The sequence below is a fragment of the Camellia sinensis genome, chromosome 5 (assembly GCF_055761805.1).
Source record: "Camellia sinensis isolate YWXY chromosome 5, ASM5576180v1, whole genome shotgun sequence".
Classification (NCBI taxonomy): Eukaryota; Viridiplantae; Streptophyta; class Magnoliopsida; order Ericales; family Theaceae; genus Camellia; species Camellia sinensis.
Window position 1 is genome coordinate 198530088 of NC_138965.1, and position 14915 is coordinate 198545002.

General features: G+C 35.5%; 2 protein-coding genes and 1 long non-coding RNA gene across 4 annotated transcripts; 1 reads left to right on the top strand and 2 right to left on the bottom strand.

The window, feature by feature from the left end:
• The first annotated feature begins 976 nt into the window (after positions 1-976).
• LOC114309547 (uncharacterized) lies at positions 977-5109 on the top strand. Of its 2 annotated transcripts, none has more exons than XR_014330837.1 (4): positions 977-1198; positions 2662-2757; positions 2846-3014; positions 4511-5109. It is a non-coding gene; the product is annotated as an uncharacterized LOC114309547 (long non-coding RNA). The 2 variants fall into 2 exon arrangements; XR_014330838.1 differs by having other exon boundaries at positions 1003-1198; positions 2648-2757.
• Positions 5110-9774: 4665 nt separating this feature from the next.
• LOC145792008 (uncharacterized) lies at positions 9775-10413 on the bottom strand. Its single transcript, XM_082872484.1, has one exon. The coding sequence runs from the start codon at positions 10411-10413 to the stop codon at positions 9775-9777; it is 639 nt and encodes a 212-aa protein (XP_082728610.1).
• A 165-nt stretch (positions 10414-10578) lies between these two features.
• Positions 10579-14384, bottom strand: LOC114309546 (xylan glycosyltransferase MUCI21-like). Its single transcript, XM_028255303.2, has one exon. It carries the CDS (start codon positions 13241-13243, stop codon positions 12011-12013), a length of 1233 nt encoding a protein of 410 aa, XP_028111104.1. The 5' UTR covers positions 13244-14384; the 3' UTR covers positions 10579-12010.
• Positions 14385-14915: the final 531 nt, after the last annotated feature.

Genomic DNA, 14915 nt, shown 5'->3' on the forward strand with positions numbered 1-14915 from the left:
ATATTTTAAATTTATGAGCAAATATTTAATCTAATGGAGTTTTACCCGCATGTATGTTAGATAAATTTAAATTATAGAATTTTATAAATTTTGTTTAAGATTCTTATATTACGTAGCAATTACCGTGGTATCAAGATGGAAATTTACGACTCGATACGATAACATGACTCAAATCGTATATGAAATTAACAGGTTAAGATTGACTATTTATTGACATGAACACGTATATGATATGACCCGATAACGTGAATATTAAACGGGTCTGGTTAATGTCAAATCTATATAATATGAAATTGATACAAATAATCCGTATAATGAATAATTAGTTACACATTTAATATTATTTTCAGTTAAAAGTATCATGATATTTTTTAATCTCTTACGTAATTACATTTAATTTATTAAAATGTATGTAAAATATGATTTTAAGTTTAATATAGGTTTTTGGTTTTAATTGAAGTTAATGTATTTTTTTGTCTATTATTTGAGTTAATCTAGTAAAAAAATATAATAATAAAATATAAATTTTATAAATTAAGAAAATAAAATAAAATTTAAATCAAATATTTTTATAAATATTTTCATTTAATAGAAGTTAGTTTAGTTAAATTTAATTTGTGAAGAAATTTTAAATTTTTTTTTCATACATTTAGTATTTTTAGTTAACAATGAAATCTGTTGACATGATAAGTTAATACAATATGAATAGGATACGGACTGAAAACGACATGACACGATACGATAATATGAAATAATAAAACAAATCGAATTACTGTTGAGATAATTTTGACACGAATTCGAAATGACACAACACGAATGCGACTCAACACAATACAATACCCATCCCTAATGTGGTATTTTTTTCTATCTAATTTTAAACAGAGTTTAATTTTAAGAGTAAATTGTGAAAAACTTGAAACATAATGGGTCAAAATGAGAAAAACAAATTTAACAGGCAAAGTAGAAAAATAACCATACATAAAGGGCAAAATGTAATTTATCTCTTTAATTTCCAAAGCGGAGGATGAAGAGGGCACATGACCACCACCCATTTCCTTCTTCTTCACTGTGCGAAGACAGACTTTTAGCTCTCTTCTTTCTCAAAACCTCCATTTCTTGTATGCGAAATTGCTTTATCTGATCATCGGAGAGTGAAAAACCACCAATTCTTCAACGGATTTAAGTTCAACATTTTCAGGTGATGCCCCAAATCCCTAATCTTTCGATATACATGCAAATCCATTAAATTCTCAGTCCTCTTTGTTATTTTTTTCACATTCCCATTAGATTTAGCTACTGTCTTTCTTATTTATTCAATTATTCGTCTTCTTTAATTTATGGTTATTTTTTTTACACTGCATGTCCTTTTGCTTTGTTTTCATTTTTGTTTTCCCTTGAAATTCTGTATGCATTTTTACCAATAAGAGATTGTGTTTTAAAAAAGGAAAAATGGAAGATAAAGCACACATACCCAAGAAAGAAAGAAAAAAAGAAGATAAATCACAAAATAATTATAACAGAAGATCCTAATCTGGTGGGCTTGAAAGATGCAAGCTTGTCATGAACAATTGCATTTTTTGGATATTTAGGAAGTGGGTATCTGGACAGTTGGTTGTAGATAAAATTGTGGCAAAGAACTCTTTGAAGTTTGACTTTTGACAGAATTTTTGGTTACAGCATTGATACGGTCAACCATATTCATGGACGAATTAGCCAAACGCATTATGAATTAACTGTCTTAGTCATGATGTCCCATGGTGAATATTGTTTGTAGATGATATTGTTCTAATTGATGAAACTAAAGGAGAAATTTGGAGAGAAGCCCTCAGGTCAAAAGAGTTTAAAATGAGAAGAGCTAAAATTGAATATATGGAATGCAACATTAGTAACAATAGAAGTAGAAATAATAGAAAAAATGAAGATTGAAAACTAGGAAATAACGAAGAGTGAACACTTTCGTTACTTAGGTTATGTTATTAATGATGATGAAAATGTTGGAGATAATGTGATTCATGGAATCAGAGTAAGTTGGCTTAGGTGAAGGAGTGCATTTGGCATAATAATTAATCAACAAGAACCAACAAAATTGAAATAAATTTTTATTTTTATTTTTATTTTTATAGAACAACTATAAGATAACTATGCTTTATGGGGTAGAGTATTGGGTTATTAAGAAACAATATGTACAAAAAATGAGAGTAGTTAAGATGAGGATGCTTAGATATGTGTGGTAAAACTAGGAAATACATAAATATAAATGAATATATTTGTGAAATGACTGGAGTAGTACCAATTAAAAATAAATTGAGAGAGAACATGCTAAGATGGTGTGACCATAGGCAATAATGATTCGTTGATGTAATGAGATGAAAGAGTAATATGATCACCATAAATGGAAATGATAGAGAGGGGAAAAGACTTAAATTGATGTGGAAGGCGGTAATAAAAAAACATACACATTTGATTGGGACGCCATGCTTAGTTTAGTCTGGTTTGGAAATTAAAGTATGAAATTCTATAGATTGTTGTCATGGTTATGGATACTTTATTTTACTCTTGTAATTGGTTTCGCGATAGTCATGCTTAGATTATTTTTTTCCTTATTATAATTTTAAATGAAATAGTCATGTTCTAATTTGAATTGCAGTGGAATCATTTCAGGAGGAAAATCTACAGAGTTATTGCAACTGCCATGTACCAATACCTTGCTGCGTAGCAGCATTTTGGGGACTGATCCCATTTGGTTTCATTTCAAAGGTATTGCAACACCCATGTATTTCCTCATAGTTAACATACATTTTTCCAAGACACACTTCGTTTAATTAAAAATGAGCTCCTGTGGCAGGTTGCTTGAAGAGACAGCAAAAGTTGAGATGGATGAGGAGATGATTTTTTTGGACAATGTTATGCCAGTGGAGATTGCACTTAAAAGGGAGCGAGAGTATAGGCGGAAGGTAGAGGCATTGCAAAAGCAGCAGCAAAGTGATTCTATGAATGACACTTCACATTTGAAGGTGTGGTTTTATGAAGAACTGGTCCTACCAGTTACCCACCTTTAACCTTGCATAAATCATTAAAAAATTAGGCTATAATGTGCAATTATGATGTTATATTTTATGCTTTTGGCCAAATATAAGCAAATTTAAGTTTCTTCCTTCTTCATAATATGTTTTCTGGAAAGGTTCCTTGAGAATCAAGGATTCCCATTTTTTCTTGGGAGCCTAAGAGGAGTACTCTACAAGAAAATGAATTATTCCACGTCATTGTAGCGTGTTGTGGAAATATACTATCTTATGCTCTCTCTCCCTCTCTCTTAGTTTGGCTCTATTATTTATTACAATTTAATTATTAGTATTGTGAATTGATGCTGTATGAGAGAGTATTTCACTGACTCTGCAGCATTTGTTAAATGGACAGACATATGAAGTCAGTTAGGATCATAAAGAGATTAATGTAAAGGTCTGGCAAGAATGACTTTCTTTGTAGTTCAGTAGGTGTCCGTAGTTTCTGAAAGAATAAGCCACATTGGTTAGCATTAGAGTATAAAATGGTAGACTTATGATTGGTAGAAATCCCTTAAAAAGGGAAAAAATAATACGAGAGGAGGGGGACAAGAAGTCCACTACAAAGGAAAGAAACAAGAAGAAAATCAAAACAAAAGACATTAAAAAGAGCCTCACAATCTACATACAACTCTCCAATCCCTAGGAATTTTTAAAAAATGGTGCTCCTTTGAAAGGAGGAGCCATCGGAACCTAAAAAGAAGCCAAAAAACAAATCTTCTTCCAAATGCTTGCAAGGTCTTCAACTTCTTCTTCAAAAAATGGTAGAATTATGATTAAAATTAGCTTTGTCGCTTGAAGTCTCCCAAATGCATCAGAAATATACATAAGTGATATGTGTTCTGCAAAAGTGATTCACCAAGCTGCATCAAGCCATACATTTACTAGCATGAGTGTTTTATTTATTTTATTTTATCGGCAAGTGTTTTCTTAAGAAGTACCTGTAACAGAAGTACTTGTTTGCAAATTATTCTTGCAAATTTTAACCTGAGAGATAGATTTTAAGATCGATGATATTCTGGACATATTTTTTTCCTTGGGACTTCTGGATAGTTTCTCTTAGTTGATGTTTCTACCAGAAATAGAAATGGAAATGCAAAGGATTCCTGAGATTATTTTCATCTACTGATACGAGAGTATGATTATATTTGGATCTGCGAGCTTTCGAGGCATTAACATTTCTTCTACTACGTAGGTTTGCATAGATTGGGGACCTTTGCATTTCCATTTGTAACCTTCTTTAGTCTTGTAACTCTCTGGTTCTTGGAGTATGATAATATATATGATAGTCATTAGTGATATGGCAGCAGGTTGATTTCTCAAATTAGTGTTTTGTTGAAAGTGTCTCTTTACATCTTCAATTTATTTATTTATTTTGTATTTTTTATTTTTATAATTAATAGAAGAATTGATTTCCATGTTTTCATGTTTCAATTTCCTCATTTCAGGGGCCTCTTCTAAGTCTAGCAGGAACAAAGAGAAAAGCACCGTCTACTAACTCTCAAGGAATTTGTTCGCTGCAGATTTCTCGTGACCAAGCCTTCCAAAAACAACCTGCCGGCCTTGTCTGCACGGTTTGCAAGGCGACCTTCTCTACTCTATGTTATCTCAAGCAACATTGTGAAAGCCAAGCACACAAAGACAAATTATTACAGATGAAAAATGGGGGATACGCTTTAAGCAACCCTCTATTGTGTAAACTCTGTAATGCCACAGGCTCTAGTATAATTGTATTAGAGGGCCACCTTAATGGGACGAAGCATGCTGCTTCCCTACAAGAGCTTGAGATTGCAAAATTGGGGAGAGAGGGAGAGGCACAAATTTTCAATGAGAAGCATTGGAATTGAAGATGCATTTGTGAACAAAGTAGAAGGAAGGCCTGGAGATTCAGATTGTTAGCTATTGACATGGTCCTTGTCTTGCTTTTCTCCAAGTACTTATCTTTTCATTTGCTCCTTTATTCTCTAAGAGGTAGCTGTTCCTTGAATAAATCTTTATCCGACCTTGACTGACTCTATCAATATACAGAAGTTTATAGATTTTAGAATTTATTTTCTTGGATGAGTGCAAAAGTTTTTAATGTGGGATCTTCTTATGTATCAATAAGAACCCATCTATTATTGATTTTTCTTTTAAAAATGTTTTATTTTTTTAGTCGTTTTGACAACAAAGCATCATGAATGCACAGCAAATTGCTCATACTTTGACTGCTCACGCCTACACTTTTATCTCTAATTATCGTAACTTTTTTGACAGAAAACCAACTCAAAAACATATCAAATGCACACAAAACTTAGTATGGAAGCTAACAAGTATAGGGAAACTAACCTACTGGAGTACACATAAATGCATGAGTAGTGGATTCATCTTGAAATTTTGACTTTTGCCAGTTCATTAATTGAATTTGAAAACACCCTCATGGAATGGTAACATTAATAAATTCATTTCATAACTTGAGACGTGTTTGATTCAAACAGTCTCATTAAGTAGGATTTATTTCTAAGAGTTCTATATAGTTTTGTTTATGAAATAAAGTTCTCCAAGCATATCAGAAACTGAGCAAGAAACATCTTTTTTAAAGCCATTTGTTCATGAAACCCTTTGAGGTAGTGACTTTAAACCTTAGAGATAGAATGATGAAAGCTTGAGAGCATCAGGCATGCAATTTGCAAAACTTTAATATGGATCCAAGGAATGGAGTTGACTGTTGAGAGAAGAAAATAAGAGTCATTACCGAAATACAAAAGATGTTAACAGAACATTCTTATTGATAGTTTTTGCAAACGAGCATGAAGAATTGCAAACAAAATGAGAGTTATTTTCTGAAATTTCCATTCAAAGCAGTTTGTATGAGTTGTGCTTCAAATTATTCAATTGCTGTTTTCTATTGAAAAATTATCAAACACAATTGCTAAAACTTTCTTGTATTGAATAAGGATCACAATAGTGGTATATATATACACATTCCTACCATAATTACGAAGATGATTATATGGAGGATTTACAGGAAGTCAAACCACTAATCAAGCCTAATATCATGTCTTTTGATTACAATCAAATATACACCATAAACACGTGCTATATTAGTGGAATGCCATTAATATTGTTGACTCACGCCAACACGTCCCCTCATGTTGGTGCGTAGAAATCACACATGCCCAACTTGACAAGTGAGTCAAGGAATACCCTACTAGCTACTGCCTTGGTGAGTATATCTGCTAGTTGGTCTTCAGACTTTACAAATGGAAAACTAATAATTGTAGCTTCAAGCTTCTCTTTGATAAAATGTCTATCAATCTCCACATGCTTAGTCCGATCATACTGGGCAGGATTATGCTCAATAGCAATGATTGACTGGTTATCACAATGTAGATTCATTTCCCCTATTGGTTTAAAACCCAATTCGGTCAATAAGTTTTTCAACCAGAGCAATTCACATACCCCAAATGCCATACCCTTATATTCAGCTTCGGCACTCGACCTTGCTACTACTGGTTGCTTCTTACTTCTCCAAGTCATAAGATTACCACCTACAAAGGTGAAGTATCCTGAGGTAGACCTTCTACTGTCAGCTGAACCTGTCCAATCAGCATAGGTATAGCCTTCAACCTTCATGTGACCATGATTACACTTTTACCTGGAGCATTCTTCAAATACTTCAATATGCGATCTATAGCATCCATGTGAGGTTTTCGTGGGTCATGCATGAACTGACTCACCACACTCACTACATGTGCAATATCTGGCCTGGTATGAAATAGATAAATCAGTTTCCCCACAAGTCTCTGGTATCTCCCTTTATTAGTATGCGAGGCACTCAAACATTCAAATAACTTATGGTTTTGCTTAATGGGAGTGTCTACTGACTTACATCCAAGCATACCTGTTTCAGATAACAAATCAATGATATATTTTCTTTGGGATAAGAAAATTCCATGCTTCGATCGAGCTACCTCAATCCCAAGAAAATATTTTAGGTCTCCAAGTTGTTTTATCTCAAACTCAAAACATAAATACTGTTGTAACCTAGAAATCTCCTCATGATCATCACCATATCATCCACATAGATGATCAAAGCAATGATTTTACCCCCTTTGCGTTTCAAAAACAAAGCATGGCCTGAGTTACTTTGTTTGTAACCAAACTTTTTCATAATAGACTTGGTGAACCTACCAAACAAAACCCTTGGAGATTGCTTAAGTCCATATAATGCCTTTTTTAGTTTGCACACCATTTCTGTCTTTGAGTATTTTGGTATACCGGGAAGAGGATTCATGTACACTTCTTCAGCTAGGTCTCCATGTAAAAAGGCATTTTTTACATCTAATTAGAGGAGTGGGCAATTCTGATTAGCTGCTAATGATAGAAGTACTCTCACAGTATTAAGCTTAGCAACTGGTGTAAACGTTTCTTGATAATCTTCACTATAAGACTCTGCATATCCTTTCACAATCAGCCGAGCTTTGAATCTCTCGATACTTCTATCTGCTTTGTGTTTGATTGCAAATACCCATCTATATCCCACTGGCTTCTTTCCCTTTGGTAGAGGCACAAGTTCCCCAAGTAGCATTCTTCTCCAATGCTGCCATCTCTTCTGCCATAGCCTTGTTCCATCTAGAATCTACCAAAGCTTCCTGCAACTTACTAGGAATAGACACACAGGATAATTGAAGTACATACGATACATATGACTTGGACAACCTGTGGGAGTATACATGATTATTTATGGAATACTTATTTTAGCTTTGGGATCTGGTTCATATCTGGATGATGGTTTACCACGATTAGACCGGGGTGGAAGATGATAGTGAGATGGTTCAGAATTAAGATTAGTTATATTAACTAAATCATGAATATTAGGATCAACAAGGATATGTTCAGGGGATACCTCTAAGGAGTCATTCGGAGAAGATTGGATTAGTGGTTTTGTTGTAGGAGTGGGAGATAATGTACTATCATGGACCGGATCTTCATTATTAATTGAGTCAGTTGGGTTTTCCTTGAAGGGTGCAAGGCTTTCACAGTCAGTGGAAGATGTATTAGGAATTTGAAACATTTCAAAGAACCCCATATCATCACGATTCTGTACTTCTTCCATAGTCTCCCCCTGAAGTGAAGAATTAGTTATCCCTTCTGAGTAGTACAGTGTTTTTGTTCATGGAATGTGACACCCATGGAAACATAAAACTTCTTGGTAGGGGATGGTAACACTTATTGCCCTTTTGAGAAAATCCATAGCCAACAAAGACACATTTCAATGCCCTTGAATCAAGTTTGGTGCGTTGGTAGGTATGTAGATATATATACACCACACAACCAAAAATACGAGGCTCCAAATGAACAATGGAAGGAAACGTGCACTGGTCGAATAACGCATCCAAAGGTCTCCGAAAATGTAGAACACTAGAAGGTGTTCTATTAATTAAGTAAACGGCATAACTCAAGGCTTCACCCCACAAGTGGGAGGGAACATGACTGCCAAGTAACAGAGATCAATCGACCTCCAAAAGGTGGTGATTTTTGTGCTCTGCAACTCCATTCTGTTTAGTTGTATTAGTACAAAATGTTTGATGAAGGTTACCAACTGAAGTCATAAACTCAGACAATTTCCTTTTGACATATTCACCCCCATTGTCAGAACGGAGAACTTTAATAGACACACCAAATTGAGTAAGTACCATCTGATGGAAGGAGTGAAACACAACACATACATCACTCTTTTGTCTCATTAAATAAATCCAGGTCATTTTGGTACAATCATCAATAAATGTAACGAACCACTTCATCCCATTATGTGTAGAAAGAGGGGATGGACCCCAAATATCTGAATGAACTAGGATAAAATGAGCTTTAGCTTTATTATTATGCGGATAAAAGATAGTACGATGGCATGTTGCCATTACACAAGTTTCACAAGCAAACTCAAAAAGATGACAACCATTAAACAAAGAAGGAAACAATCGCCTTAGATAACCAAATGAGGGATGACCTAGTCGTCTGTGTCACAACCAAATCTCTCTCTTATTTTTCAATATGGTGTCACCTATAGCATGAACCAGTGCTCCATCCTTTGATTGTTGTAATCCGTCATCTAGATAGTACAAGCCTCCTCTCTCTTTACCACTGCTAATCCTCTCCTTGGTATGGATGTTCTGAAAAACACAGTGAGTAGGAAAAAAAGTGGTCGCACAATTATGAGACTTGGTTAACTGACTAATAGACATAAGATTACAGTTTAGTGATGGGACAAATAAAGTGTCAGTTAGGGATAAAGATGGTGACAAGGACACAGTGCCAACATCGACAAATAGGAGAAGACACACCATTGGCATTAGTGATGATTGATTTTGAACAGCTAGAGGATAAATTACTAAATACATAGCGGTCACAAGTCATATCATCAATAGCACCTGAGTCAATTATCCAAGCACTATTTCCAGTAAATAGGGGAAGACTATAAGTAGAATTAGATATACCTGACTTGGCAATGAATGCGGAAGTAGTGGCCAAGTTGCTCCTGGAAGTCGAACCTTCAGCCTTGGGTTCAGGAGCCACTGGAGATGATGTCTTACCCTTCGGATGCCATTTAGTGTACCCATGTAACTTGAAGCAGGTCTCTATAACATGATTCTCACCATGGCAGTGAGTACACTTACGAACACCCTTTTTCGACTTACGGGCAAAAGATTTTTGAACAGCCATAACAACCCCATCACTTTAGTGTTACATTGAGCATAGCATCCTGGTGATTTGTCTCGGCACAGACAATGGCACAAGCAGCCTGCAGATTTGGAAGAGGTGCAATAGCCAAAATCCAACCACGAACCCCATCCAAATGAGAATCGAGACCAACCAGAAAGACATATAATTGTAGGGAGTTAACCATTGTAGTATATCTCTCAATATCCTGGGTACATTCCATGGTACATGGCTCAATAACATCAAACTCTTGCCATAATTTCTGTAGTTTTCCAAAGAAAGAAATAACAGAACCTCCATTTTGGCGAACAGAGATTGCCTCACAATGTAACTGATAGGCTTTTGATGCATCTTGACTTACAGAATAAGTTTGTTTGACAGCATCCCAAATTTCTTTTGCTGTGGATAGACGAAGAAAGAGTGAACGAATTTCTTTGGTCATGGCATTGAGAAGCCAAGATTTGACCAAGCAGTTTTCATCCTCCCATGCTTCATCTTCCTCCAACTGAACATCTTTTGGAGCAGCCTTAGTACCCGAAATAAAACCCCAATGTTTTCTCCAACGGATCTTATTCTGGGCATTCAATGACCACTCAACATAATTGGTGTCATCAAGCCTTTCTGGAGTGATGAGAGAGGAGGTTTCCTGCATATGGAACCCATCCGATATAGTAGTAGACTCGTTCTTTGTTAGAAATCATCACCACTTGTGTTCGTCATAGTGGTAAGACACTAAAAAAAACTTCGCAGCGGACTGATATGAGTAGAACAACAATTGTGAATACTGGACCAAACTTCAATCCCTAGGGTAAAGAATAGGAGATTGAAGGCGGCTCTGATAACATATCAAACAACACAATTGCTAACATTTTCTTGTATTGAATAAGGATCACAATAGTGGTATATGTATACACATTCCTACCATAATTACAAAGATGGTTATATGGAGGATTACATGGAGGATTTACAGGAAGTCAAACCACTAATCAAGCCTAATATCATGTCTTTTGATTACAATCAAATATACACCATAAATACATGTGCTATATTAGTGGAATGCCATTAATACTATTGACTCATGCCAACAAAAATAGTGTCTTAAATAGGAGACTTCTCAACTTGAAAACTAAAGGGATGAATTCCTAATCATATGAAGATAGGGAGTGGATGGGAAGCTGGTCTTAACATCCAAAAATGATGATAATTTAATGTATAAAATAAATGGTTTTGCCCCTCTTCTTCACATGGATTTGGATAGATCACTAGCTCTTTCCTTGACCTTCAACCCTTTAAACTCTAGTGATGCGCCTTGATATTCTCCTTAACGTTTGTTGTTTCATTTGAGCTGAAAGTTTAAACATTGCCTTACATGTATAACTTGTCATATTTAAATAGTAATTTGATGGCTAGGATTTAGTTCAAAGTCCTTTCATACATTTTATGGCAAAATTTTTTTTGGGGTAAAAATATAATAGATACGAACATTGTAATTTGTAACAATGACATTAACTGACATCTTTTAATATTGTTTGTCTAGGATTTCCTAGGCCATGGATTTATGTTTCTTGGTTTAGAAGCTAGTTTTAGTGTCTATTGGGCATTAGAATAGAATAGATTAAGGTAAAACTTAAATGGTTTTCAAGTTTATGATTAAGGTGCGGGAATAAGTTTTTAGTCTGGGGACAAAATTAAGGTTTCATGATAACCAGGATTCCTTTTTATCTAGGTTTAGTATTTTCAGGGACATGGATTATTTTGGTTTTTAGGTGTTACTCAAAGATGTTCTTGGTGACTTATGAAAGTAGTAGGCTATAATCTCCTCGCTATAATGGATCGAGTTTATTGATTGCATGGTAATAGGATCCTTGGAGTGTATTGGGTGAACTCAAGTAGTAAAGGAACAATTATAGCTCCAGCAAACTTGAAAAAATGATAAGATGTGATGGTCTTGGTCACATCTATTTGAGGCCTACTGTGATTTGATTATTTGTGGACATCGTGTGGATATGTACAAGTGACTTGAATTGCTACCTTCATTGTGAATAAGAATAAAAGAAATTGACAAATACTCGCAGGATGTTTAGGAAGACCTCTATTTGCAGTAGTTCATAAACAATTAGAGTCCACTGTTTTCGTGATGCTGCTAAACCATTTGCATTCTTGGCAGTGCAAAATCTCAATGATGGTGGTGTTAATTTCACAGATTGAAATCTTTAGAATTACATGCTTATAACTTCTGTGATTTTGGTCTAGTTATCTGCATTCTGCATGAACATCATAGCCTTCCCGTAAGTCCTCACTAAATATTTCCTAAACCTAGGCAAGTTTAGAGTTACATTTTGGTTCATATATATATCCCAGTTAGACCAATCTCTCGTTAACATGCCTCCTTGATCATTTGGATCCAACAGGTCCGATGGCAATTTATCGGCTAAGCTGCTCTCTTCAATGGCAACGTCATAGACTAGGTACTCTAATCCCAGACGAACAGCAAGCTTTCCATAACATATGTCACCTAACCAACTGTTTCTTATTGGCACAATTTGCATGAACGCTGCCCCAGGCCGAAGGAACAACTCATTTGTTAGTCCTGCACCATGAACTCCTACCATTGCATGGCTACCGTGAAGAACCCTAAAGGTTTCTTGCACGGGGGTCTCCCGAGTTGGCTCGTAGACAACCACATCAAACCCTACATCCTTTGCGGCTTCTATGACCTCGTCTTGGTTCATAATCACGCGGTGGTGGCTGCGGCTCATCAGCACGAGCCGTGGCCGGTGCCCAAATGGCAATGCAAATGCACGGTCATGGCTTTGGGGATGGCCATATATAGATACTAATAGGGCATGGAAATCGAGCATGGTTTTGCGGTTGGGCCCTCGTTGTAATGTGGGGTCTATTGTCATCGGACCGTGTGACATTAGCCCTACGATCGCCGATGGGAAACAATGGGTGGTTGTTTCTTTGTCGAGGTTGATGATCGGGTGTCTCGTCAAGCGTGCAAGTAGCTCCCTGTACTTATGAAGCCACCAATCGCTACAATTCACGATCGCGAGAATGACATCTTGATTGACAAAGAATGAATCAATAGTGATGTATAGCGGAACGAAGCCTTCATTGAAATCATGGAAAACATTTGAGGTGAATCCACCCGCACTGAATACTATGGCTGGGGTAGTGTGTGTGACAGCACATGGAGAGTAGAGTGGGGCTGTGGTCAGGGTGACCTCCTTGACTTTTTCCATGGCGTTGTGTTGCCATTTGCGAGGGTAGGGGCGGATCCTTTCCACTAATGGTGGGGTAGAGTTTGTAGGGTCTTCTGAAGATAAAGTTGCAGTTGTTGGATTGAAGACGCATGGACGGTTGATATAGCAGATATCGTACTCAAAACGAGAATGATCACATGTGATTGACCATGTGGGCTCTGGGCTCTCCCATTTTTGTGCGCCTTTTGCTTCTTCTATGTCAAAATCTACACACATGAAAAAAGGTTCAAAACATGTTTATCATAGATGAAAGTGAAAAACAAATAAGGTTAGCTCGCAGATTAAGCAAGCGAGTATGGAAATTTATTATCAAGCTTGATTGTAAGACCAAAATAATGATAAAACATTGAGAAATGTTATACACAATACTAACCACAAAATAGGGACCCATAGGCTTATGAGCGTCATGTGGTTGGTTTCTGTGTATGTATTATGTAGTATTGTTGTAAAACACCTTCAGAAATCATTTTTGGTTAATTGTGTTTTAATGTTAGATGTCATACCTTGAGTTCTTGTTGGACTTGATTCAAATGATCCAAAGATCATTGTGAGAATGATGTCGAGAGCAAAGAAGAGTAGTAGCGGTACCAGGCATATGGCTAGTGTTTTTGGCCGTTTTTTCTTATTCATCATGCGCGAAGCTCCTGGCATAGTTGCTGATGGATTGGTTGATGTGAAGCTATTAACCATCAAGTTTCTCATCCAAAATTACGTGAGAGTTCTCTTGAAGATTAATACCTGGAAACATTTCATGTCTGTTAAAAAGCAAGAGAAAACTACAAAAAATTGTTTAATATTTATTGAAGGCTGTTTTAGGCGTTAAAAGTGTATAACAATGACAAACATAAGAAGGGCATGAAATCGTTTAATTTTTTGTTAGAAATGAGCAAGACTTTAATAAATAAAAGAACTTCAATTTATTAGTTTTTTTGGCCATAGGTACAATAACTATGGAATATTGTTGAAAAAGTGTAGGCTTTGAAGGGTATAACAATAACATAAGAAGGGCATCAAATTCTTCAATTTTTAACTTTCGAAATGAATTAAATTGTTATACAATCAATAACATGAGGAGAGGAGAGGAGAGCTTCTCCCTAATCACCACCAAATATTTTTAATGTCTTAAGTATGTTTCTTTATAACTATCTTCAGACCTTAAGTTCTTCATTACAATGTCTACACATGTTTATACTCGAACAAGCATATCCTTATTCAATCTGGAAAGCAGATCCAACAACGAAGAACCTGGCCAAATATTTAATTCTTTTACGGAAAATTAAACTATTATTCAGAACTCCTACAAACACACTTTATGAAATTGCGGAGTAAAACTTTTCAAAAAATAAAAAATAAAAAATAAAAATGTAGGCAGTAAAATTTTTCATTTGGATGTTTTATCGAATCTTTTGTTATGGTCCACCAATATCTTCACCCTTGCAATTTCATTAAAGCTGAAAATTTCAAAACTACCTCATATATTGCTAGGATTAATTACTAATACAATAGATCTCTACCATAATGACGCGTTAAATTCTTGAAAGGTTGATGATGCTTTGAATTCTGGAAATGGTCTTGAAAGGTTGGCTTTCATTATAGTTAACAATTCAATTACTATACTCACTAAAACAGCAGGTCTATTAATTACAGTTTGTTGGGAACTCTTAGGATCAGGAAGTACCCTGTTAACTAGAATTACGAGTACTTGTTCATTTAGCAGGCGAGTATCCCAGCTTTTCTATGAAAATTCCACCATGTAATTATTTCCTTTCATTCATAAAAAATACAAGTTACACGGTAGAGATTTCCCGCTCTATATTTGTGTGTTGTCATTATTGTTTGTCATTGTTAAGTATTCTTTTAGAATCCAATTCTGCTGCATTAGAGGGAG

Excerpts from the sequence above, each read along its gene's own strand:
- LOC145792008 (XM_082872484.1), bottom strand. The coding sequence starts at position 10,413 with ATGCAGGAAACCTCCTCTCTCATCACTCCAGAAAGGCTTGATGACACC.
- LOC114309546 (XM_028255303.2), bottom strand. The coding sequence starts at position 13,243 with ATGTGTGTAGATTTTGACATAGAAGAAGCAAAAGGCGCACAAAAATGG.